This window comes from Hesperophylax consimilis, chromosome 26 (assembly GCF_061612785.1).
Source record: "Hesperophylax consimilis isolate HC1 chromosome 26, BYU_Hcon_1.0, whole genome shotgun sequence".
Lineage (NCBI taxonomy): Eukaryota > Metazoa > Arthropoda > Insecta > Trichoptera > Limnephilidae > Hesperophylax > Hesperophylax consimilis.
The window spans coordinates 28,626,251-28,652,548 of NC_142861.1; the positions used below are offsets into that span (position 1 = coordinate 28,626,251).

General features: G+C 35.4%; 2 protein-coding genes across 2 annotated transcripts in view; one reads left to right on the plus strand and one right to left on the minus strand.

Moving 5' to 3' along the window:
- Positions 1-26,298, plus strand: part of LOC149411387 (uncharacterized) — a 710,246-nt gene that overhangs the window by 129,500 nt on the left and 554,448 nt on the right. The window lies entirely within an intron of this gene.
- Positions 1,848-12,839, minus strand: LOC149411388 (uncharacterized). The gene is made up of 2 exons (XM_089647359.1): positions 12,584-12,839; positions 1,848-11,365 (listed from the first exon to the last, which is right to left on the minus strand). Exons 1-2 carry the CDS (start codon positions 12,832-12,834, stop codon positions 10,363-10,365), a joined length of 1,254 nt encoding a protein of 417 aa, XP_089503485.1. The 5' UTR covers positions 12,835-12,839; the 3' UTR covers positions 1,848-10,362.

A 26,298-nucleotide genomic window follows, 5' to 3' on the forward strand; every position in this document is an offset into this window, starting at 1 on the left:
TTACCTCCAGCCTCACAACATACCCCAATTGGGGATGCCATAGTCTCACTGGCTCCAGACGGTTGGGGGCAGTTGGTGCATGAATTTTTTTGTCTATGCAAACTTTTACCTTTACTAATATTTGCACGATCGCGTGTGTTTAACCTTTAACATCTTATCTTAAATTTGTTGTTATTGATTTTTACTTTACATTTCGAAACAATTGTAAATTGATAGGATTAAAATCATTGTGTTCTTTTACTTTTCTTCCGACTTGCCAAAAGGGCGATTAAGGGTAAACGTAAAGTACGTTATAATCTATGCGTTCATAGATGGCGTTAATTTAAATATTTTATGAAATTACACTTTTTGCAAGTTATGCTTAAAAATATGAATAAATAGTTAAGTTCGTAAAGAAACCCAATTCTGTCAGGAAAAACATACAAATCGTTATTGTATCGTTATTTATCATAAAAAATAATTAAATTAACCCCATAAATGAAAGCGTACATAATAACGTACAATACATTTTTCCATAAATTTGTCGTTTGTGTTATCTCATCAGAGCAAATAGAATCATAAATAGGGACAATTAGTAAATAAAGGAAAAATGTTATTTTCTCATGTTATTTATTTTCTCAACTCCACTCATGAAACGGGTTCAGTTAAAAGTTACACATACATAATACATTATAATGGTCTTACTAATAAACGTATTTTGAATTTTTACGCGACTGATAAACAACCATTAATGTTTTTTAAATGATTGTTTAACAGTTGTGTAAAATTTTAAAGACTTTTATTAGTAAGGGGGTATGTAGATAAAGAGAGAAGCTAATTTACAACAGTTAGGTATACTCTTTTATCATTTCTATATTAAAACTTACATTGGTATTATTATATATTATATACTGTTTTATAAACAAAGTATAATACAGTTTCTTAAAGCCTATTGGTTTTACATAAACATCTAGTCAAATATTAGATTCTTAAATCCAACGGGTAGTTTTGGGAAGTTCACTAACCCATTAAATGCTACTGGGTTAATTTATTTTATTTAAAAAAATGAGAATACATTGTACGACCCTCAGTCAATTTGCAATAATTGAGAAAAATTGGGCACTTCGAAAGATTTTTTTGTTACACTTGAAAGTTGTCACAAAATTTATTTAAAATATTTTGGAAGTACACTTCCGTAGACACGTAAAAGTAACGAATTGGAACTAAAACTTTGAGATGGATAAACAAACGAATTGTAAATTTCGCTACGTTTAATATGTATTTCTCTAATTGTTGTTATTTCAACTACTGTCAACAAAATAACCGTTATTTAGAAGCAATCAAAAGTTTGAATAAATTTTGCGTTTAGGACAAAATGTTTATTTAATTTATTCGTTTGTTTTTCTTCATAGTTTTTATTTTATTCGAATGAAAGATCCATAAGTAAAATTGTTTTGATAACCCATATGTGATAAACATTTTTTGTAAATGCCCGAATGTCTATTAAAGGGTCATATTCTCAAGATAAAGATTTTTGAAATTACATTTAATTTTTTTTTTTTAGTTGGTGGTCCAGATTTGGTTTTTTATTTTAAAAAAACATTTTTATTAAATATTTCTATTGGATTGAAGCATCGATGATTAAGAATCCAAAATAACACATGGTTAGTTTTTGCAATGTCAATTTTAAACATTCAATATTTTACGTTAATATTGAAATAAAAGTCATACATTTTCACAAGCATTCTATAAACACACTATTAAAAGAGGATATTTTACAGCTTAAATTAATAGTATAAATATAATTTATAGTTGTTAACTCTATTTATTTAAGTAAAATACAATAAGTATTTAAAATAAGATGGACTATTAATAATATGAACAGAATATCTTTATATTTATTCACATAATTATGGTAATTGCTATGCTAGTTTTTATATATATGTATATTTTATTAAAATGATTAAATATATAAAAAATAGTAATATCATAATGATGAAGCTTTTTTTAATCTATAGCATAATATAAAATTTGCTCATTTTATAATATATTATTCGTGAAATAAGTGATGTTGTTTTTTGATAGCTAAATTTGACGTTTGATATTATAAAGTTGCAAGTACAAGTTTACACTACGTCGCAAAAGTGGCAACATGTACGCTTACCTTTACGCCATTAGTTATATGAATATTTTTCAAATTATTTTATATTGTATTTTGACAGGAACATTTGACGATTGATTTTATAAAGCTGTAAGTAAAAGTCGTCGCGAAGGTGACAAGATATTTCGCCAATTTCCTTGAATTTTCGTAAAATAATTGATATATTTTAGGGTAATCAGACAACTCAACACAATGCCAATTTAACACGCCTTTAATAAGTGATATAATGTCATGAGAAGTGATGAAACAACAAACAACTAGGTTAAATATGTTAAGTTAGTTTTCATTAATCGCTTTTAATGACTATATCACGTTTTAAAGGCGTGTTGAATTGTCATTATGTAGAGTTATCGTGTAACCATTGTTGGGCAGCTAAATTGACATTTGATATTGTAAAACTGCAAATACAAATGACACTCTTTCGCAGAAGTAGAAACTTGCATTCTTATCATATCATTTTCACTGATTATATATATTATATTTAAATAGCCAAGAAAAGTAACAAAGCTTACTGCAAATTACGAAATTTAATATTTTAGATTAATCAAAACTTTTGCTAAGCAATGCTCAATAAATCGTAAATGTTTTAATTTCGTTGGCGTTAACCTCTCAGGATTTATAAATAAAATTATTTCTACTTGTATATAAAGATCTAAGTTCATACATTACTCTCAAACCATTATTTATACATTGTTAATCCTTAAATTGTGCGCAAACATTTGGTCTAATCTTATCCTCGTCTTTAATTTTAATTAAGTGGTGTCTTTCCTTGGAAGAAAATGTTTAATTAATTACGTAAAAGAAAAGATCGATTAAATAAAATGTTTGTTATTTTATAAAAGAAACGATGATTTTGTTATTAATACTTTTAATACAAAACAAAGCATTCTTACAAAAATCTACTAATTATAAAAAAAATCAGGGAATTTGGTGTTTTTTAAGGAGGCTGTCGTCCGCTAAAATCTAAAATCCACTATCTACGGTTTAGTCTCAAAAAAAGATAATGCTGATGCGTTGGTGAAATCCATTAATTTCCCAGACGCTTAATAACGTCGCTATACAAAATGATATATTTTTCCCAAAATTATAAAATGTTTGCATGACCTTCTCAGAGACAGCTTTTAGGAGCGCGAGAATTGGTTGAAAAATACACCTGAATTTTACTTGGCATTTTTAGAAACTTTGGAATAAATGGCTCGTTTTCGTCCTTGGAATCGTCCACTATCATTTTGATCAGGTTAAAAACGGGATTGCAGACCTTTAGCAAATGCATTGATAGGTTTCCCAAGAAAATTTAAGTAAATCCCGATTATTACGATGTCGGAACACGTGTTAAAAAAATCCTAATATTTTCGCTTTTCGTCCTTGGATATTATCAGGTGCGTGAACACGTGTTCCAATATGATATGAAGTAGTAAACGTTTATTAGTAAACTGCATGCAATCCCATTTTTAACAGTATTTTGGATTAGCCAGCGATAATCCCTTTTCTACATGTACAGTAAGCCAATAGAGGATCGAAAGACCAATGCTTTTATATTTTGCCGTCAAAACAATTTAGTTTTAAAATGTTTTTTTGAGTGATTTATACCTTCCATAGGAAATCAACGTAAATTGGTACTCAAAAAATTACATTCAAATTGTTAGAATTCATTTGACTGTTTTCAGTTTTGCTGTAAATAATTAGCCATTTGTCAATAAAAATGCAAACAAATGTTATGAAAGGTGGATTTTGATACAATTGATAATCTCTTTATGTGTAATGTGATGCCCCTAACTCCACACGCAAGTATTTCTATGTAAAACTAATGAATGTAGTGGATTTTAGTTTTAAGATGACCTTTTTATTTTATACATCAAACTAAGTTTCATTTTAAGTATTTTCTTCTCATATAACCTAAACTCAAGATCTTTTGCAAAGTTTTAAAAACAAGAAATCAATATCTAAATATTCTTTCCGTTCTTATAGGCACTACCTAAATAAGCTCATAAATCGCCTCTATAATTTTATCATTTCAGCCATCAACTAATCTTTTTTTCTAATTTATTTATATTTTATTAAATTCACACAATTTAATTTTAGTACTAGATATATTAGTAAAAAACAAAAAACACATTTTGAATTATTATTTTTTTTCAACCCTTTCAAAGACCCTGTTTACTGTGATGAAAGATGTATCGCTGAAAACTCCGTTGTAACTTCTCCCTTGTTTTCATAAACGAGCCATGAATCGGAAAGAGACGTTACAAAGGAACTCTCCGCGGTAGGAACATATCGCTGAATCTTATGTTACAAAGGTCAGATTTCAGTTTAAAGGGTTAAAAATTCATGGTATTATTTTTATGTTACGTTTAATTCAAGACAATTTATCGCCCATTTCCCTCAAAAGTTGAAAGGACTCCAGAAATACCCAACTATGTAGTAGAATATAAATAAAATAAATTTCAAATTAGAAATTTTTTGTTTTATTACTGTTCGGACTATAATTTCTTTGCAACTCGGTGAATAAATTATGTAAAATTTTAGTACATAAAATAATGCATTCGAATATTTCTAGTATATAAATATATTTTAAAATTGAAATTCCGTACGCATTGCAAATTTTGAAACATATTTTCAAGTTACCAGCAAGCCGATTGGCGAAAATTTGGTCAATAATTTATTTTCTTATTTTAACATATTTATAAAACCACACTACGGTCTATGTACAGAATAAGATTAAACGTACATATTTTATCAAGAAATAATCATTGGCGTAAATTGAAATAAAGTCACCATGTATTTTACTTGATAATAACTGAGAAAAGTAAATAAGAAATCACTCTTACCAATTAGACTAAGCGATTGCTATCCTGATAGAATAATAGAGCTTTCCGCTTAAAATTAATTCAACTTTTCTGCAAACCTTTGAACTGTTAAAATTGTGTCCTTTAAGGTTAGGCTGCAATAACGGATGAGTCAAAATCATGTCATTAAATGTACAAGGGTATTTTTTAATTATTTATTTTAACTAAATATTGAATGGCTTATTTAAAAAAAGATACTTAAATGATTTTAAATAATCATTCGCCAAGTCCACGTTACAAAATTTACTTGACTTAGATTACGCTCAATTTGAGTGGTGAAAGAGAATTGTTTTTTATTCTCGGTCTGTTTTTTCGTTTTTAGAATTCTTGTTTATTTTCGTGATTAAATTATTTTAAATACATTTTACCAGACACGATCGAATATTAACACTTGTTAACTAGTATTCAGCAAAGGGAGATGTTGTAGTTCATTCTAATCAATTGTTCGCAGGACATGGTGATTTGACGGTAAATACCACATAATATATAGGTTCCGGTTGAATTACCTTTCCCGACTATAAACATTTAAACATTTCTTTAATTAAATGCTCATTGGATAGCAACACATTTGAATTATAATGCATTAATTCTACAATACATATGTGTAGACATTATGTTTACGATACAGCGACCATCTAGGTATAAATTAAATAAATATTACTAAAAACAGTTACATTGGAGCTTGTTGCAATCAGAAAACAATAAAAAATATGTTTGTTTTTAACCACTAAATTTTGTCTTTTTTTGGAAAAACTCTTCGAAGTCATACAAAAACAGCTTTGTTTCCTTCTCTACCCATGGTAGTGTCTGAAAATTAATTCTTCTGACTACGCGGCCTTTTCGTACAAAACCTTAATCTGGATTAGAGTCCAAAATACTTCACACTGAATATAAAAAAAAACAAAATGTATAGAAACTATCTAATACGGATCTGAGGTATTTTATGTATATTTGTGTTTTAAATTATACAATAAAGGCATTTAAGAATTTTTATTTTTCATGATTTTCTAAGCAACTTTGGTAATTATTTATGAGTTAATGATGATTTTTTGTTAAATATTTACTATTTTAGTATGATGAAATGTAAAATAATAAAAAATTTATATTAAAAAAAGCATTTTGATGGTAAATTTAAATTGAAATCATCGATTTACGTTGGAAAACAAATTTTTCGTATATAAAATTAAAATTTCTAACAAAATTATTACATTAGGTATATAAAACAATTTAACATTACATAATACATTATTTTTTTGATAATTAATATTAACTCACAAAAAAATAAAAATTGCCTTTAAATTCACGATAAATCGAATGCTATATTATTTAATTTTTAACAAAATACATAAAATAAACCATATCCGTAAAACGTATTTGCTTTTGATTTTAAAAACTCAGTTTGGATGAGTGTTTTGCCTCAAATCCAAATTTTTTTTTTGTATAAAAGAGACCACCCAGCGGTTTTACTTAAACGACGTTTTGAATATATTTTTCCCCAAAATCATGCCCAGGGCGGAATTAATAGGAAAAGTTGGTATAACGAATTGGTAAAACTTAAAACGAAATGGCGTAATGATGAAATGCATTGAATAAACTTGTGTTTATAGAAAATTTGTATGAAATTTCATGAATCTTTAAATAATAGTTCAACATCGATGATGTGTTATTTAAAAATTCTTTTTTATTACTTTCGTAGAGAACTTTATTTGTTGGTTTAAAAAATATATATTATTCATTTAGTTATAGTTTATATATTAGTTATAGGTTATATTTAGTTATAGGTTATAGTTTTTGTTTTCAGCTTCGTAACTATATGGAAATTCCACCCAAATGACATTTTTTGTGCAAAATCCCACAAGTTCTTAAGGAAATTCAAAGAGAATTTGTTATTAGAAAATAAAGTTTAAACAATAATATTGTTATATATATATTGTTTTTAAGTACATCTTTTGTTCTGACCCAGAAGGGTTTTTGAAACCGCTCTACAGAGGAAGAAGTTTAGTGGTTAGAAACAAAGAATTTTTTCGATCAATTTAAAATTTTTAAGAGGTTTTAACTGAAAATATTCAAACGAATTTTGTTATCAATTTATAGATATCAGGCAGTGAAATCGTGAATAATGGTTAACTGTGGTCGTAATTTTTGGGCAAGCCTGTAATATATCAGGATTTAGTAATGCGCTAAGAAACAAAATACAAAAAAACAAATTTCAATGAAAATAATTTGTGGCCATTTCGGATAATATACTTTAAAACTGTAATATTTTACACAAATCTGTGATATTAATGCTGCACGTAATAACAATTAGTATTATTAATAAATTAATAACTAATATTACTAAAACAAAACTAACATTACTTTAAAGATTAAAGAGAGTTTAAAACAAGTATGTTCTTAACTGTGTTCGGTAATCATTAAAATGTCAAATCTACCTAATCTATAAATGCGACTTTGCACAATATATAAACAGCAAGTAGTCAATAAACCCATATCATTGAAAAATCGAACATGAAATAACATAACTGCATAACATGAAATATTCTACGTTATATTATCAACAGTCATAATGTCAAACCAAAATTGAATAAACGAAAAAAAAGGCACTTGCCAAATATAATAAATGTTATGTGCTTTCGCCAATAACCTAAATAAATACCCAGGTGCCATACAAAATATTTTAACATCTCCGCAAGCTGAAAGATGGCTCTGTGCGAAAAAGCCTAGATTTCGTTTAAAATAGGCACTATATACCATTAATTTCAAATGTTATTTGTATTTAAATGGCTGATAACAGAAGTACGGCATCTGGTACTATTGATAAAATAGGTCTTAATGGTGAAATATTGTAAGGTAAGAAAAATAAGAATATAATACACAGGTGTTTTCATGAAATATATCATTTAAGTTAAGAACTGAAAAATATCAGAACTTGAATAGGACTTTCGCAAAACTTGAAAATTAGCGTTTAAATTTGATGAATTGTTCAAATTCTGTGAAACAACCCATCCCAGAAGAAAATCCCATCTAAATTCATAATGAAGTCATTTCATTTCGTAAATTAGTAATTTTGTTGTGAAAAATTTTAACTGTGTATTTGACGTGGAACTATTTATTGAGAAATTTCGTGAATACTAACTTACATGCTGAGGATTATTATCAATTAGACTATCTATAAATTTGAATGCTCAATGTTTTCAAAATAGTAAAATAATTACAGATTAAGTTTTAATAATTCAAAAAAAGAAATTAATTAATTACCTTGGATATTGTTGTACCTAAATAATCCGTTTCAATTATAATATTAATCTGCATAAAAATATCAATGGCTTAGAGTTAAGATATTGTATTTACTATTTTGGTTTAACATGAGTTAAGTACGGACACTGTAATATGAAATAAAAACTTGCTTTCATTTAACAATTTTTTTTCCAGGTTTGAAAACCTTTTAACTCAGTTTTCTCAAAATTATGTTTTACGGAGATAAAACATTTTAACTCTAAGTCATCGATGTGAGATTATGACGTGCAACATTAATTCATGGTACAAAACACGTTATGTTGTTATTAACAACAACATAATGATAATATTGATTATTTTCAAAAGCACAAACACGCTTAACATATAAGTTAAAATGCATAGATTACAATTCGACTATAATATCATAAGTTATAAATACAGTTATATGTTCTACTTCATTGTATATTACATACAAAGATAATATAATGTATTATTTATAACTTTACAACTGTCTGTAATAATTGTATTGTCACAGTAATATTAGTTGAAGCCGCCTAGGGCACCCTTGGCTTTTCGTTTTAAAACTCTCAATAATTGAATAGTTTATTGGATGTTTTAAAAACTTTATAATGTCACTGAAGCACATAATTAGATTTACACTCGCGCCGAACAAAAGCATTCTCTACCCATATTTAAAAGCATTTCTAACTTAAAATTAATTGGCCTAGATTTTCGTCAATTTTAAGGGTTATTAATTTTAATGATAATGAATATTATGATGATGAAAGTGTATGCTTCAGAACTTAGGAAACAATAAACAGTTGTTACTAATATATTATATAACACGCGAATATATGACAGTGGCAGATCTAAAAACAAAACTCAACAATTACCCCCCGGTTTGACTTTGACATCTTTGTTAAAGTACCCTGAATTAAAAAAAGAAACAAACTAACGATTTTTTTATAATTATTTTTATATTGTTTTTGAGTTCAAAGATTTTTTAAAAGCTCACGATGAAAATAACGCTGCTAATTGAAAAAAAATTGACAGATGACAAATATAACCCGAAAAACCCCTTTTGAGTCAGTCAATACAATAATTTGTTTTGTGGTATTTATATCCATTGAAGAATTTGATAAGAAAGTTTTGGCTTGATTATTGAGTAACTTCCATTAGCCTAGATATTTATTATATTTTGAATTTTTGCTGTCTTTTCTTTCTCTTTCATTATTTTGATTTTCTTATCAATCATCCGGGGTGGAAGATACTTATAATGCCTAGTATCGCTCTTGTGGATTGATAACTCTGTCCCACCCCGTTTTCTTTCTACTTGTAGGTTTCATAGTCCCCGATAGCTCTGGGTAGAATCTGGTTTGATGTTCAAAACTAGCAAAAAAGACTTTGAGTTTGTAAAAATCGATAATGTTTTATATTGTATAGTTGAAATCCAAGTATATTCTTCTCATGTGGCTTCTCATTTGCCGACAAATTGTTTATTGTTTGCAGTTTCAGAAACGATTTCAAAGTCAAATTTCTCATTATGCGGCATGATATTCTTTAGATGGATTCTCTAAAACATTTGCCAGGGGCACATATTTGAACTCTATGAAGGATTCTCTCACATACATTATTCTATTCAAGTCTGGAGCGAAGCTGCCACGCCTTTCATTTAAACTATTCCGAGAAAGTGCGCCATGCGGAAAATGGAATTCAAATTAAATTGAACTTTTAAACATTAATTTACATACAGAGCCCTTTTGAGCTCTAATGCGATCATCTTTGCCGAGAGATTTGAAATTATTAGCCAGTTATCGCGCGGCTGAAAATAATTATATCTACTTAATAGATCTGGGTTTCGGTTGAAGTGACATCTTGATGGTACCACAAGGGATGAGAGGAAAGTTAACGAAGTTAAGTTGACAAATGTGATGATGGTTAAAAAAATATATTAAAAGTTTTTGAAATGCTTTTAATTTACAAATATGTAACTTTTCCGCTGTCCCTACTAGTTCTCCTCATGATGAGGACGGTCGGTGCTTTCTGATGTGGGGTGCCGTCGGCGGCTCGATCTCAGAAGGGCGGAGCCCCGGCGGCTCTCCAGCGCCGGCCGAACAGCTGCTCCAGGTAGTATCTTAGTCAGATCCTGGTCGCCGTGGGCCCCCCTGCCAGCATGCGCCGGCCCCGGTCCAACTCACGCAGCTCTAGCGCTTCCTCGGGCCCCAGCAGCGCGCAGCCGCTCGTGGCGTCCGAGTCCCTCCTCTGCAGGGCCGTACGCCTGTCTCCCTGAGGGGGCAGGAGAGATTCCCTCTCTCCGATGCCCCCGCCGCTCCCGCCACAAACCGTCCCGTTGGCGTTGACCTGGACTGCTCCGAGGATCCTGTTCGGACTCGCCCCGAGTTCCAGATTCAGAGCGGCCGCGCCTGCATCTATTTCATTTTGAAGCATCTTTATCTTTTGTATCATCTCCCTTATCTCGTATCGAAGTATACCGAGGAAACAAAGTTTTAAGAAGGCTATCACGCAGTACCCGAGCACAAACAGAACGTCAGCCGTGTGTCGCAACCACGCGAGTAGTCGCTCATCGCATCCTGTCGCATAAGGACTCCTGCAGGGCTTATCGGGGCAACAGCTAGCCGGGGCTCTCGCCCAGGTCAGTGTAACATTTTGTGGACCCTGCATTCCAGGCGGTGCAAAGTCTTGAACTCCAGTAACTCCGCAACATCTAGTCTCTCTTTGTAATCTGTCCCACAGCTCTGTAAACTCTGGGTCCGCGCCGTAGTCTCTTCCTAATCTGAGTTTCAATCCAGGTCGTAGTTCCCTGCAGAGCTGTTCTAGTCTAAAGACCCAGAAGACTCCGACGGCCGCATCTCCTAGGAGTAGAGCGAGCAGCATGAGCCAGTAAGCGTTAAGCAGTCTCTCGCTGAGGCGCAGAGCCCCCGCGCAGCCCACGGCCTGCAGTAGGCCGGCCTGCGCCAAGAGGGCGAGATAGGCGCACAGCAGGCTGGGCTGATGCAGCGCGAAGCCGGGCACGAGAGCGCGCCGGTAGTCCGCTACGAGCGTGCGCCCGGCAACGGCGCAGAACACAAGAACGGCCAGCAGCAGTACGCCGTTGCACGTATAAATCCAGAGGCGGTAGTACCTGCAAGCAAAAGATACGGTTACGAAATGATAATGCAGAAGGATGGATGGAGAGCTAAAGTTGACTGGACGTCTCTCAGCGAAAACCACACGAAATCAGAGGGAGACAACATTAGACCTGCAAGAGAAGAGGCGGTTTGATGTGACGCTCATTCAGGGGTATGTTATAATTTGAACCCAGTGAATTTGGTTGTTGTGTTAGATGTTACTTTGTCTTATTTGATTCTCATCTTCTTTCCGCTGAGTGAGCATCAAAATTGGACTAATTTTGGAACCTAAAATAGTGACTTTAATAATAAAATCAATGATTAGGAAAACCTAGGAGTGAAACAAAATGCCAGACAATGCGTCGAGTCAACAAAATTTTGAAAATAAATCATTCAATGTTAAAAGAACACAATCAATAGATCTCTAAATAGTATAAAATAAAGTCGCTATCCGCGTCTGTCTGTTCTTTGTCTATCCTTTCTAAGTTCTTTTAAACTACGCTAAGTAGCCTTTCTACCGAAAGGTTTACATATCCATCCATATTTTATTAATAAAAAGGAGAGAAACGTCTATAATCAAATCAAACGTTTTATAATCTAATAGTTAAATTATATTTACGAGTGCTAAATTGCGCTGGCTAAATGAGATACATCAAAATAATGTAATACGGAATTTTATATCTTAAAAAGGCTCACATAATAGTCCGTGATGGTATTAGTCTATCTCCTATTGATAACCCCCAATAACGCCTGGTAAACATCAGCTAGTACGATAGATTATAATCATGAAATAGGTTGCAGTCTTTGTGAAACCTAAATACCAGGGAATGCTTATGCCCATAAAATAGCCACAATACATTTAGTACAGGTAAAATAATAAATATATTTTTAATTAACCCCACACAGGAGGAGCCGGAGGAAAATAATTTCCATCTGGGCCTATGTCATCTTTGGGGATGCTGTATTGAGGGTCTTTTTAGGGAAAGGAAGGAGAGGAAGTTCTGGGAAGGAAAAAGGGATGAGGTGGTTAGGAATCTAGGGACCCCCCCTTCCCCTCTTCTAGAGCGGTGTTCCACCAGGTGTTTTTGGGCGGACTCTGCAGATATTAATTTATTCTGTCAAGAATAATGTTTGACCAATGTTTCGAGAATGCAAGTGTTTTGTCATTTATGAAACCCTATTATTACTAATTAATTACTAATTAGGAAGTAAGGTAAGAATCGAGTATTTACCTCATTGCTTTAGCTGCGTTGCAGTCGGCAAGCAGCGATTCCAGCGGCGGCGGCAGATTGGTCCGCTTGCGGGCGCCCGGCGTCAGGTCGTTGAGGATGTGGCAGGCGGCGAGCTGCGGCGCGGGCGGCGCCGGGCCCTTGTCCTGGCTGTTGTTCAGCGGAGCCCCGGCCGCCGCGGCGCCGCCGCCCCCGCGCCCCCGCCCGCAGCACCAGCCGCCCGCGCCGCCTTGGCTGGCCTGGCGCACCAGCATCACCGTCATGCCGCCCAGCCGCCCGCCCGCCCGCCTACCCCCGCCCTACCATTACCCTGACCTCCTGCACCTGGAGACACCACCTTCCACTCCCTCACTTTACTCTTACTCTGTTGCGCTACTCTTCTTCCGGCTGTCTTTCTGAATAGTCTTCACTTTTTCCCGAAGCCTTCCCTGTCTCCTGTCTATTCCACCTCACTTCTCAGAAGTTCACAAACTTCTTCCAGGCGGTTCCAGTCTTCAAGTTATATGTTAGTACCACATCTCTAGTTCTGCCTTCAATCAATATCTATCTTTTTCCTCTGTTAGGACTATAACTTTCTCCACTAGTCCATCATTTCTAGTTTTCTATTGTCCTCAACAGCTTTAGTATGATACCTTGTCTTCCTGCAAGTTCTCGTTTTTTTTGCTCTTCAAATTTTTGATTTCCAAACAAATAAGGCTTTCGTTGGTTGATACCCTGTTCTTATCCTTATTCTTCAAGAATGCTTCGTACTTGATTTTTGGTTACACGGGAACTTTTACGTCAGATTTTGATAAACTACACATTTTATAAAGTTCAAAATTTTAACTGTTCAAATATTCACTTAATTGTTCTTCGGTCCCTTCGAAACGTTTATTTATTTATTCACAATCACAAAACTCAGAACACACAATAATAATTCATTTATTTATAATTCGAGAGTTTATTAAACAGCACAAATCTTTTGTAAATCAGGTTGTTTATTGTGTAAAACTTTTTCTTTTAAGAATTGAAAAAAATCCACGAAATGTTATAAAATATTATCTCACTCGCCTTTGAATTTCCCTTTCTTTGGAAGAATGTCAAAGTTGTTGTTAAAATCCAAGGTTTTTGTTTAAAAGTTTCACCGTAGCGTTTATTCAAGGCACGTGGAAAAGAATATCTACAGAAGTTGTATTATTCGAAAATACAAACACAGGCACTGGGAATATAAAGGAGTATTAAAAATTTAAACTTATATTAACACTTATCAAAATGTATTATTTAAAATAAAATTGACAAAGTATCACTTGATTTTAATTTGAAATTATTAAATGTTGCTACACTCTACACAAAAACCATTGGTTAAAGCAAAATGAATACGTTTCTTAGACTGTTATTTTTACTTGATAGTGTTAAACAAAAAATATGTATTGTGCAAGTTTCTGAAATCAGAAAAACTCACAAAGCAGTGGTTACTAAAGTATTTTTATCCGACGTTTTCGGTCCTTGGGAAAACGTTTTTTAAACTGTTATTTTGTGCACGTTTTTAATTCATATTTTTATCACAAAGAAAGGGCCAAGTTTCAGAGAAAAACGTGAAGCAATTTTCTTGAAAAGAATTCAAGTAAATTCTCTGATCACAGATTATTATTACAACTCGGCGATGGTGTGATGAAGTGGAATGCTGAGTAGTTTGATCTCGGTGGATTGCAGCCTCGGCTTATGCTCTGGAAAGATAAAACAAAGAAGAATTATATTAGTGAATGTAATGACAGTTTAAATAATACGATTTGTGGAGTGTTGACACTTCCACCATCCAGACGATCAGAGGTTGAGCGAGATGCAGTGCGGAGCGACTCTCCGTAACGACCATTGCACCACCGAATTATTAGTTGTCGTTGTTTACTCAGTTGATTGTTTTGGCATAGATAAACGCAAGTGAGTACAAAGCATATTAATTTCTAACAGGACCCGAACTTTTCAGAAAATTTTAGTCTTAGATTATGGGAGTTGGAAATAACACATCATAAATTTGGTGACCCCGACGTGATCTGAACACGCAACCTTCTGATCTGTAAGTTGTGTGTATTGGTGTATAGTATAATAACCGTGTTATTGAAATTGGTAAAAAAAGTGCATCTTTTTCCAGAGTTCTGTGTAGATACTCTTAGTATCGCCCTGGTTTGAAATGGCTGTCGCCTCTAGTAGCTATATGTAGTTAAAAATAGTTCTATTATTCTAAAATGTTCATATCGGATCATCTAGAATCTAGGTTCTTAACTTTATTGCCTAAACCCTCTATAACTCTTTTCTAGATATGTATAAAAACAGTCAGCGTATACAAAAAATTCAAAGTAAGGCTTTAAAGGTAAATTTTGTTTCAACATATAAAAACGAAAATTAGTAATCTTGTCGTGTTGTATTTTGTCTTGTTCTCCTGTATCTCCTGTATTTGTAATCGAGCATAATCTTTTTTTACTAATGTATTGGTAGGGAAGTAAAACCTCTTTTTATATTCCTACCTTGGTTTTGTGCTTATGTGTATATCCCTGTCTGTTTCCTTTGTTTTTCTTCTTGTTTGTTCTACTTAATCGTCCTTTTTCTATTGTTGAACTATTTTGTATGTAAAACTTATAATTATGATTATTTTTGTACTGTTTCGTATGTGATACTTATAATTTTGATATAAAAATTCCAATGTTAAATTGTACTTATTAACTCCCACTTATGTATTTTAAGGTTCTCTCGTCCTACAATGAGTTTTGTAACTCATTGGGATTGCTCTAGCAAGAAATAAAAATAAATAAATATTGGAACACGTGTTCGTGCACCTAAGTTTGTCTTGCTAATATTTAATGATGAAAAGCACGTCGTGATAAAACATTGGTATTTTACTCAAATATTATCAGGAAACCTATCAACCCATTCGTTAAGGGCCTGCAATCCCTCTTTTATCCGGATTACGGATAATTTGACGAGATTCTTAATAGATTAGTATTACTTATTTTTTCCGTATACCAGGTGGGTTGATCTTGATACAGTTCTACCCCTGAAAGCTTCTTTGTAGCCTCTCTTGTCATTTATGGTAGAGAGAAAGAAAGTTTGCAACTACCAACGAAGCTGTCAAAGGTATTATTGCTACATGACGTGAAGCAGAAGCACTTTAATAATTTATTACCTTCCTTTATCTTTGAAGCCGTTCCAAAGATCTGAAGGCTAAACCAAGCACACATCCGATACGATCCGAAAATAAATCCTAAGATATTATTATTGTTATTTTTTACCGTAATTCATTTATTCCCTTATGTTCCCCCACGACCTCCGCCCATTGCGTACATTCTCTGCATGATTACTTCTGTAGCAGAGTTTATTAGATACCTCTACGTGATCTTGTACTAACTGTCATGGGTGCGTGCTTCGCTTATTTTTGTGGGATATGGTATATTTGTTTACTTACTTTTTCAATTTGGTAGGCGGGAATGGGTACCGCCGCCCTGGGAACCATTTATTGGATGACCAACACCTCTGCCACAGGTCACCCCAAGTGGTTCGCTACGTTTGGTGACTTAGCAGGGGTGCCCGGGTTCATGGGTTAAGGTTTGCCCAGGTCTTGGTGGCGGGTGCGTCGGCCCACCTTCTGCGTGGCGGGCCGGTTGGGAGATGCTGGTTGAGGGAGACCCTTTACAACCGGTTACCGCTGTCCGGGCCGCTCGATAGTACAGGGGCCCGACCCTCAGGCTCACGACTAAGGGTGGGCTGCCCCATCAGCGAGTGTAAAAACCCCGCCACTGCTGTTGTGCCGGTTCGTGACCGGAGGGGACCCAGCAGCAGCGTTTGGGGCGCATTGGATGCCCTCTCCAGCCGGACTCTCCCAGCCTATCGCCTAGCACCGCAGTGGGTGGGCTGGAACCAAACGCTCATCACTCCTGGACAGCCTGAACCCCAGATTCCTACCCACCCCTCATACCTTTCCTTTCCAGACCTTTCCTTTCACCTCCTACCCTTACAAAAAAAAACTTTAAATTCATGAACATACAACACAACAATTTTAACATCGTTACAGCGGCGAGTAGCAGGCGTCCCCGGTGCGGGCCAAAACTGTTGGTAAATTTTGCCAACATTCGCGGCCTGCACACAAATTTAAATTCCGTCCATCACCATCTTTTGTCCCAACGTCCCAACCTTCTTTTCCTATCCGAAACTCAGATAGCCGAGCCGCCAGACTCCTCCTATCTGGACTGCCCGGGCTTTACCCTCGCAAGCAAATTCCGACTGAAAGGAGGAGTCTGCCTCTATAGTCGAGCTGACGTCAACTGTGTGCGACTATTGAGTCTGGAAAACTCCAGATTCGACGTAATGTGGGTGCGCGTCAATCTTGCCAGTACGGCAAGATTCTACGCATGTCTATACCGCTCACCGAACCATAGCGAATCAGACACTTCCGAGCTCTTCAAACATTTGAGCGATACTATTGATGATCTCTTGCCCCGCTACCCTTCGGCCTAGTTTGTTGTTCTGGGGGACTTCAACGTTCATAACGAACCATGGTTGAAGTTCTCAGGCCCAACGGACTCGGCTGGCCGACAGGCGGAATCCTTTGCCATTTGCTACGGATTAGAGCAATTGGTTCAGGAGCCTACAAGGGTTCCTGATGTCCAGACTCACCGCTCCAATCTGTTAGACCTATTCTTAACTACTGTGCCACACGGTTATAAGATTGACGTCACAGCGCCTCTGGGATCATCTGACCACTGCCTAGTGACGACATCAATCCCCGTTAGCCTCAGGCCAACCAATGAGAGGCTGAGGAGAAAAGTGTGGCACTATAGGTCAGCAGATTGGTTCGGTATGCGGGCCCATTTCAATGCTTTTCCGTGGTCAGCTGTTTGTTTTCGGACTTCGGACCCTTCAAGATGTGCCCAGGAGATTGGTGAAGTCATCAAATCGGCGATGGATGGCTTCATACAATCGACTACTAAAGAAACTGGTGTGGGCTCAAAGCCGTGGTTCAGTCGACAATGCTCCGAAGCAGTTTGACGAAAAAACGCGGCTTACCGAGCCTACAACACATCTCGAACGCCCGAAAGCAGATCAGCATACAACAAATCGGCAAAGGAATGCAAGAGAATCATCAATAGGTCAAAATTCGAACACGACCTGCAGATCAGCAAAAAGCTGGCTGCCTGCCCGCATGGCAGCAGAGCATTCTGGTCGCTTGCGGGCTCAATAGGTCGAAATTTTTGCAAACCCAGTTTGCCACCTCTTACCAGACCTGACGGCTCACTAGCAAACACCGCCACCGAAAAGGCAAACCTTTTAGGGAAAATGTTTGCGGAAAACTCGACCCTCGACGACGGGGGTGCTGTTCCGCCGTCGGTTCCTCACTGCGGCTTCTATTTGAAAAAGCTGAGGATCCGGCATCGGGATGTACTCCACGTCATACGGGGGCTCGATGTTAACAAAGCTAGTGGACCTGATGGAATACCTGCCCTGGTATTGCAGAGGTGTGCTGCGGAAATAGTTCCAGTTTTGACAAAGCTCTTCAAAATGTCCCTGAAGTGTGGCACTGTGCCCTCTGGTTGGAAAAAAGCGGTAATTCACCCTATTCCCAAGAAAGGTGACCGCTCCAACCCGGCCAACTACCGCCCCATAGCGATCACATCAGTTCTGTCCAAAGTGATGGAACGTGTGATCAACGACAAACTGCTCACATACCTCGAGAAGAACAAAATTATCAACGACCGTCAATACGGATTCCGGCGGAACCGCTCGTGCGGTGATCTTCTCGCGTATGTGACGCATGTTTGGGGGCGGTGCCTGGAACGTCACGGTGAGACCCAAACGGTCGCACTAGACATATCCAAGGCCTTTGACCGGGTCTGGCACCGAGGACTTGTCAACAAATTGCATTCTTACGGACTTCCCGCATCCCTGTGTACGTGGATTGCTGACTTTTTAAGGGATAGGTCGATTCAGGCGGTTGCTGACGGTTTCACCTCTTCCTCGCACTCCATAAATGCTGGCGTCCCACAGGGATCGGTTCTGTCTCCGACTTTGTTTTTGTTGCACATCAATGACCTTTTGACATGTGCACCGATTCATTGTTACGCGGATGACAGTACAGTTCATGATAGCTTTTTGTTTGACAAGCCCCCAAAGGGCACACAAACTCCAACGGCTCGGAGGGCTTTGAAGCAGAGAATGGACGGTTATCTCGAGAGTATTTCCTCCTGGGGTAAAAATAATCTCGTCGAATTTAATGTTTCAAAGACCCAATCCTGTCTGATTACGTCTAAAAGGGATCCAAATGATAATCTAGTCTCCTTCAACGGAAGCAATCTTCCGAACAGGCCTTCCATTGATATGCTTGGTGTAACTATAAGTGACCAGCTCAGGTACGGGGGCTCCATCGAAGCTAGAGTAAAGTTGGCCTCTCAGAAGCTGGGCGTACTGTACAGGGCCCGCAGATACTTTAATAGTACACAACTGCTCACCCTGTACAAATCGCAAGTGCGCCCTACTGTCGAATTTGGCAGCCATCTCTGGTCTGGAGCCCCAAAATACCTGAAAAAAACCCTTGACTCTGTGCAGAAACGGGCGGTCCGTTTGATAGATTCCCCAATCTTAACAAACGGACTGCAATCTTTAGAGCACAGGCGTCAGGTAGGTATGCTGTCCTTGTTCTATCGGTATTACAATGGAAGATGCTCTGAGGAACTAGCGTCATTGATCCCTTCGGCACCGGTGCGTAGTCGGGATACACGCCAAACGCGCGCCCAACATTTGTACACAGTTGACACTTGTCACATGAGAACGGGTCGCTTCTATGATTCGTTCTTAAGTTCAACAGCTCGGCTGTGGAACGAACTGCCGGCCTCTGTGTTTCCTCCCTCCTACAACATGGGACTCTTCAAGACCCATGTTCACTCCTTCCTCTCCACAAAAAGACCCTCCACACAGCATCCCCAAAGATGACATAGGCCCTGAGGGAAATTATTTTCTTCAGGGCCTCCTGTGTGGAGTAAATAAAAAAAAAAAAAAAAAAAAATTTTTTTTTTTTTTTTTTGTATTAGGCAATTCACAAAAAAAAAAAATATATATATATAAGTAAACAAATATACCATGGTAGCTATTCAAAACGTAGGTAAAATCATTTGATATTATAATTGTTGGATATAAAACGCAAACCCTTAAACAACCACGATATGTGATTTTATCGATTGTCTGAATTCGACACATCAGTTCGAATTTTGAAAATTATACTTAAATTCAAAGAAATTCCGAGTTCATTGAACGAGAGTTACAATCACAGACACACGACCAAAATTAGTATCTTTTATGATTGAGACTTCCATTAATAATAATTTGGCATTCTCAGACTATAAAAATATTACCATTCGTTATTTCGGCTACTGGCATTATACCTATCTCTCTCATTAAAAATTTAGGCGTATTAGATTTATCAAAAAATTTATAAATGAAAATGTAAAAATCAGTCATTTTAAATACATGGATAACGAAGGATGTTTTAAATATTTATGTTTAGGGATCATTAGGATTTATAGGACCTGTTAGGAGTTCTACCGAGCCGAACCCTTTGATATGAAAATATCTGGAGTCGGCGAATATTTTTCCCATTTGATCTCTGGTGAGTTGACGTGTTGTTCGTGTATTGTTTTGTATTTATTTTGCTTATATAATGCACTTGGATAATGTTGATTGACTAGATGATCATTTGTGGAAAAGTGTGTGGAAGGGTTTAGTTTTTCCTATGGGGAAGATTTAACCCGGACATAAAATCGGAAAAGAATTTTTTTTATTCGAAATTAGTATCTTTTATGATGGAGACTTCCATTTAGCATTTTTAAAATTTAAAAATAATAATTATTATTATAATATAATTGTAGATTAGTATCTTTTATGATGAAGACCTCCATTTAGCATTTTTTAAATTTAATAATAATTGGATGACTTGTATAGCGCCGTTTTTGTGCAAAATCACCTCAAGGGCGCTGTACAAATTTATTTATTTATTAACGGACATCGTCCAAATTACAAAATAATAACACGAATAAAGTAAAATGAAAAATACAGGAGTAGACAAATGTACATGAAAGCAAAGACATATGGTAGATATAATATAAGAAAATAAAGTGACAAGTCGAATAAAGTCAAGAATACGCCGTGGGCGAAAACGGGACAAACGTCACTTGTTTAGCGACTGGCAAAAATCATTCAGACTTATCCCAAAAAAGTTAAGGTTTTGACTTGAGTTGACCAGTCTACACATTCTGGACAATGCTGAATAATATCCATAATTTGTCGAATGATGGTTGAGGAAGAGCAGTTCATTATTTCTGAGTCTTTGCGAGGGGATATTGAAGATTATATTTGAATATTAATACATTTCTACAGTAATCTATGTAATTACTAACTATTTATGGAAATACACTACAATACTTACCTGGTAGGTCACTTAAGATTAACACTTAATTAACATTATCTAATTGTTTATTATCGAAATTTAGATACAGGATTTAGGACTAAATTAACTATGTTTAAATCTAAAAATTATCGAATTTATTAATGAATTTAAGCTCAAAATTGAAAAATGACCTAAATTTACTATAACAGCCCATATTTGTTATTATTATATAAAAAAATCATCTTTTTTGCTATCGATAAAACGTATTTTCGTTTATTAATTATTTACGAGAGTTACAAATCTAAAAGATTTCGTATATATTAATGAATTTAAGCTGAAATTGAAATGATTATTTATAATATTTAATTATTTATGTGACTTAATTTATTTTCTCCTATATTTTATATGAGCATGAATTCCTTCAGCAGCCTCTTACGGCGAGGAAACGTTTTAATTATTGTTTTTTTATCACATTGTAATAATTTATATATTTATTGTAAAAAATATATAATAAATACAAAATGATAAATACATAACTGTAGTATTTACGGCAATGAAACAGTATGAGTACTAACTAATGTCGTTATTACAAAACTTGATAATATTATTTTATTCTATTGTTAGAAGTGGAATTTAAGTGTTTAATTTTCTAAGTAACATTTATAAGGTACAAACAAATCCACATATTTATCCAGGCTTCGATTGGATTTGAATAAGCTGTTTAAAAACCAAGGCACGTAAATGTCACAATTTCCGCAATAAATTTACAAGATAAAGCAAGCGTTATGAAAAAGTAGTCGCGTAGCAGTGTCAATTAAATATACACATTACTATATCCAAACCAGTGTTGTACCTGATTTTATTATTGCATATACAGGGTTTTCCAATAAGAGGTGTTATTTTGAATAGCCCGCTATTTCGGTAGATGTTACTTTGGAAGCTGTCATTTTTTGACATTTGACAAGTAGAAACTACGCCATTAATAAAAATGGAACGATACACGCTTCATTGCTTCATGCATTGAAATTATTAAAATTCACTTGAGTGAAACAAATGCAAATCATCTTGAGTGATGAGGCCCATTTACACCTCTGTGGCTTCGTCAACAAGCAAAATTGTCGCTTCTGGGGCTCGGAAAACCCTAGAGTTATTGTTGAAAAGCCTCTCTATCCTCAATTTGTGTCCTGGGTTCGAGTCCTAGATGTGACCGTATTCTTTTCTGATTTTTCTGTTTCAGATTTTCGTTTAGAAATCGCTAATATTGTCTTCAATAATTAAAAATAATAAATAACTAATGAAATCTTATTTCTTGTCTTTTGCTTGTGTTTGCCGAGTAATCAAGGAAATGCCAAGGAGATGCCTTATCGAAACAATGGTTTTCAAATCCTCCTTAGATACTATTGTGAATGATTCTTGGAATAAATAACGCACACTTTCTTCTTAATTAGGAATGAGTGTGTAGGACGGCCTGGAGGCTAACTTCCTCTCTATTTATTCGTTTTAAAAATCTCTCTATGCTGATAGAAACCTAACTGCTAGCCCACCTCGGTTCTGAACATGGAGTAGTAAACTTATATATTACCGACATCTGTCGGATATATCCATAACCTCTTAGCTCCATCTACACTAGAGCCATCTATGGCAAGTATCTCAAATTATCACACTTACTAAGCAAAATTTATTTATAATTATGTATTTGTGAATCGTCGCGTAAATCGAACCACCCGTGAAACAAACATAAGTTCAACTCAATAGTTTAGATCCTCAGCTAAATCCACCTTCACAATTTGTTCTCAGTTCTCGGAAGAGTTTTCAGTGAGTTCAGTGCTATTTGTTCTTGCTGTTTCCTTCTTGAATGCATGTTTTATACAACCCGAGCATTGAGCACCTTCGTACTAAAAGCAACTGAAAAGCAGAAAATCAGTGTGTTGAAACTGCGGTAACTTGGAAACTAAGGAGCTTTCAAATAAGGAGCTTAAAAGGAGCTAACTAAGGAGCTTTCAAATATATTTTTACTATTGCTTGTTTTAAATTAAAACCCTCGATAGAAGCGAATTACGTTTTTCAACTCTAGTTTTCGGACAGACTGTCTAATTATCGTAATTAATTTTTGGGTTATCTTACGCCTTGTTGCGCTTCTTCCTTCTTTAGCTTAACCATCGTCAGCGCAGATGAGATGGACACTGTAATGCTGTCCGAAACATTTGTTAGAGAAGGACGAAGCACAACACGGCATAATAACACAAAAATAGATCAGAATAATGTTGTTGGTGGTAAATCTCTAAAAATGTCTAATGATTTCACAATCTGGTATATCGTCACCAAATTTTCTCGTCTGCACTCAAAATTAAACTCGCGCTTGTGGTAGATGCTACATTATTAGTTATTACCCGGCGGCCTTTATATGTGGGTGAAAATTGCGGTGCGTTTAGCTGCGCACGTTTTACATTATTCTTTCGTTACACTAACTACTAAAAATTCCCGCATTATTAACAACCTGACAATATGTGAAAATCTCTAGCAAGTTTTTACCAGTTTTAGTTAATTTTTTGGGTATTATTGCGTTAGATCTAAGCAAATCTTGATGGATATAAGTATTTTTTTACTTACAAGTATACCATCGTCAATATTTAATTGATTTTTTTACATGACTAGGGCCTATGTCATCTTTTTATGCCGTTTGGAGGGTATTTTTATGGAAAAACAGGATAGGACGCTCTGGGATGGAAAAAAGGATGAAAGGTGGGTAGGAATCTGGGAGTCAGTGTTCAGGACTATTTAGAAGTATGAATCCATTTCTCCCACTATGGTGCAAGCCAATGGGTCGACAGAAAGTCCGGCTGGACAGGTCAAAAGATGTCCCTCAACCAGTCTCTCGCGATCCGACCCGCCACGCAAACAAACCTTACCTATAAACCTGGTCACCCCTGCTAAGTCAACAAACTTAGCGAACTACTTGGGGTGACCTATGGCAGGGGTGTTGGTTATATAGTCGATGGTTCCCGGGGCCACGGTTTCTATACCTGCCTCCCAAACTCTATTATTGCTATATTATACCTGATTGTTTAGCTTTAAAACATTATTTTAACACTAAGTCAGAATTAGCTTAAAATAGAATTTGAATGCTTGTCAGCATACTTACCAGACTGAAAGCGTAGCTTTCGATCAAGCACGTAGTAGGTAGTAAGTTTCATGTATTAGACAAATCACTGATCCGATCTCTAATAAATCACTCTTTATCTGACACTCCCGTCGATAAATAATTAAAGGTACTTTCCTACAATTTCCAGTGGCGTACAGTTGTCCGGTTGGTTTCCGTTTGCCGCGTAATGGTCTTAGGGTAAATCCCTTCCATTCCGAGAATTCCTTCAAGGTATTAACGTTTTATCTTGCTCCAGAGGCCTATTATTCCAGGATTTGTTTTCTGTTCCAGATGTACGTTGAACGTAGATGATCGATGTACGTGATTTTTTTACACGGTGTCTCAAAGTTGACCCAGTTTTTTCATGATGGAGGGTCCTTGGTAAAATGTACGTGTTTGCTTACACACAGCGTAACTCAATAAAATTGAGAACATAGATAAGAAGATTTACGCATTGTACCATTTTTTGTTTATTTCATGAAGTAACCGTTTCGCAGTTCTGTCAGTCAGCAGATGTCCAATTTTCCCAGGGTTTTTGCAAACCCTTTGATCAACATTAACCTTTTATTTTTGGTAAATTAGTTATTGATTTTATTTATTTAATTATTAACGTCCAAAAAAATAGGGGGTTTTAAACAAGAATAGGTACATATCCGAAATTATAAATAACTGATCTGCCTAAGTAACAATATTTTTTACTTACCTCTAAAAAATAAAGTCTTTATCCGCGTCTATCTATTTGTGCGCTTACTTCTTCTAAACGGATTTTGACAGAATTTTTAGTATCATTAAGGAAATTTCTTCCGGAAGGTTTACATATATAATGCATATATATTATACTTATAGAAAGTAGAGAAAAGTCGATGTTTTGTAAGTCGTAAAAAAATATTTTCGGCTGCCTTCATTGCTAACGCTGGTTAAACCTTATAAGATACATCAACATAATGTTAAACCTTATAAGATACATCAACATAATGTTAAACCTTATAAGATACATCAACATAATGTTCTATGAGTCAACTAGTTTAGTGATAAATTGAAGATCTTATCTTACTGACTGATATTATTTCCTTCCATTAGTTTTCTGGGTAATGATGAATATATACTATGGTAGTTAGTCCCAGAATTTCTGCACTGAAATAAATCCCAATTCCTAGTGTTGTACCGTGGTGGAATCCGAAAGCTTATCAATGCAAGCAATTCTGGACTATCAAATGCATTATTTAGAACAGAGGTTTTCAAAATTTTTTTACCTCGTAGACCACCTGCCTGCCGAATATTGAATGTTCCTAAAACTATTAACGTCCCATGCGATAATCATTTATTTTTTTACTAAAAAGAATCCCTTACCTGTACAACAACCGGGTGGCGGTATAGTTCCTCTGTCTTTACATTGTGCAGACAGGGTGCCCTTGTGAGGTATTACACCAAATGAAAATGAAGCAGGATAAGCAACGGGAACTTATTTCTGTAGCTGGCCCTACAGAACTGCCCCTTAACTTCTTTGTCAGTGATTATTCCGGTCATTTCTTCTTGTCACATGTTTTCCGATTCTTCAAAGTTCCATTTCAATAGTCAAAATGTTCTCAAACTTATTTTTGAAGTCTGTGTGAAGTACATTTAAATGTTGAACATCATTATTACCCTGGACGTTTTTCAAAAACAAGTTGGGGAACTAGGAAAATTCACGGTTTCCAATGTGAAATGTTTTGCTTGAATTTATTAATTTTGACGAGAAAAGGAACGTAGACTCTATTTATATACCTCAATTAACAACTTATTAATAAATCCGTAAATGTCTATTGTGTCATTTACGGAACTCCTAAATGTTAACTTGAGGTAAATGGGGGTCCGCTCGTATGTACCCCCATTTGAATCTCGTGGATCCCCAAATTCCCTGGGGGTCCATATAGACCACTTTGGGAACCTCTGGTTTAGAATTTTGTAGAGAAATACCATATAATAATAAGTTAATTAAGTCCTTAGTTTTGGAAAAAAAAGTTCAAGTCGTTTTGCGTTTTTTTTTATAACCACAATTTTATATATAGTTCTCCACAGCCTCCCTTGCAGGCATGCCCACCCTTCGCTGTCCACCCTTTACGTAGTTCGATAGAGGGCACCTTATTTATTCACTTTTTTGCTGAAACTTTTTTCACAGCAAATTTTTCGGTT

Excerpts from the sequence above, each read along its gene's own strand:
- LOC149411388 (XM_089647359.1), bottom strand. The coding sequence starts at position 12,834 with ATGCTGGTGCGCCAGGCCAGCCAAGGCGGCGCGGGCGGCTGGTGCTGC. Across the intron at positions 11,366-12,583 it reads AACGCAGCTAAAGCAATGAG|GTACTACCGCCTCTGGATTT; the intron begins GTAAATACTCGA and ends TTTTGCTTGCAG.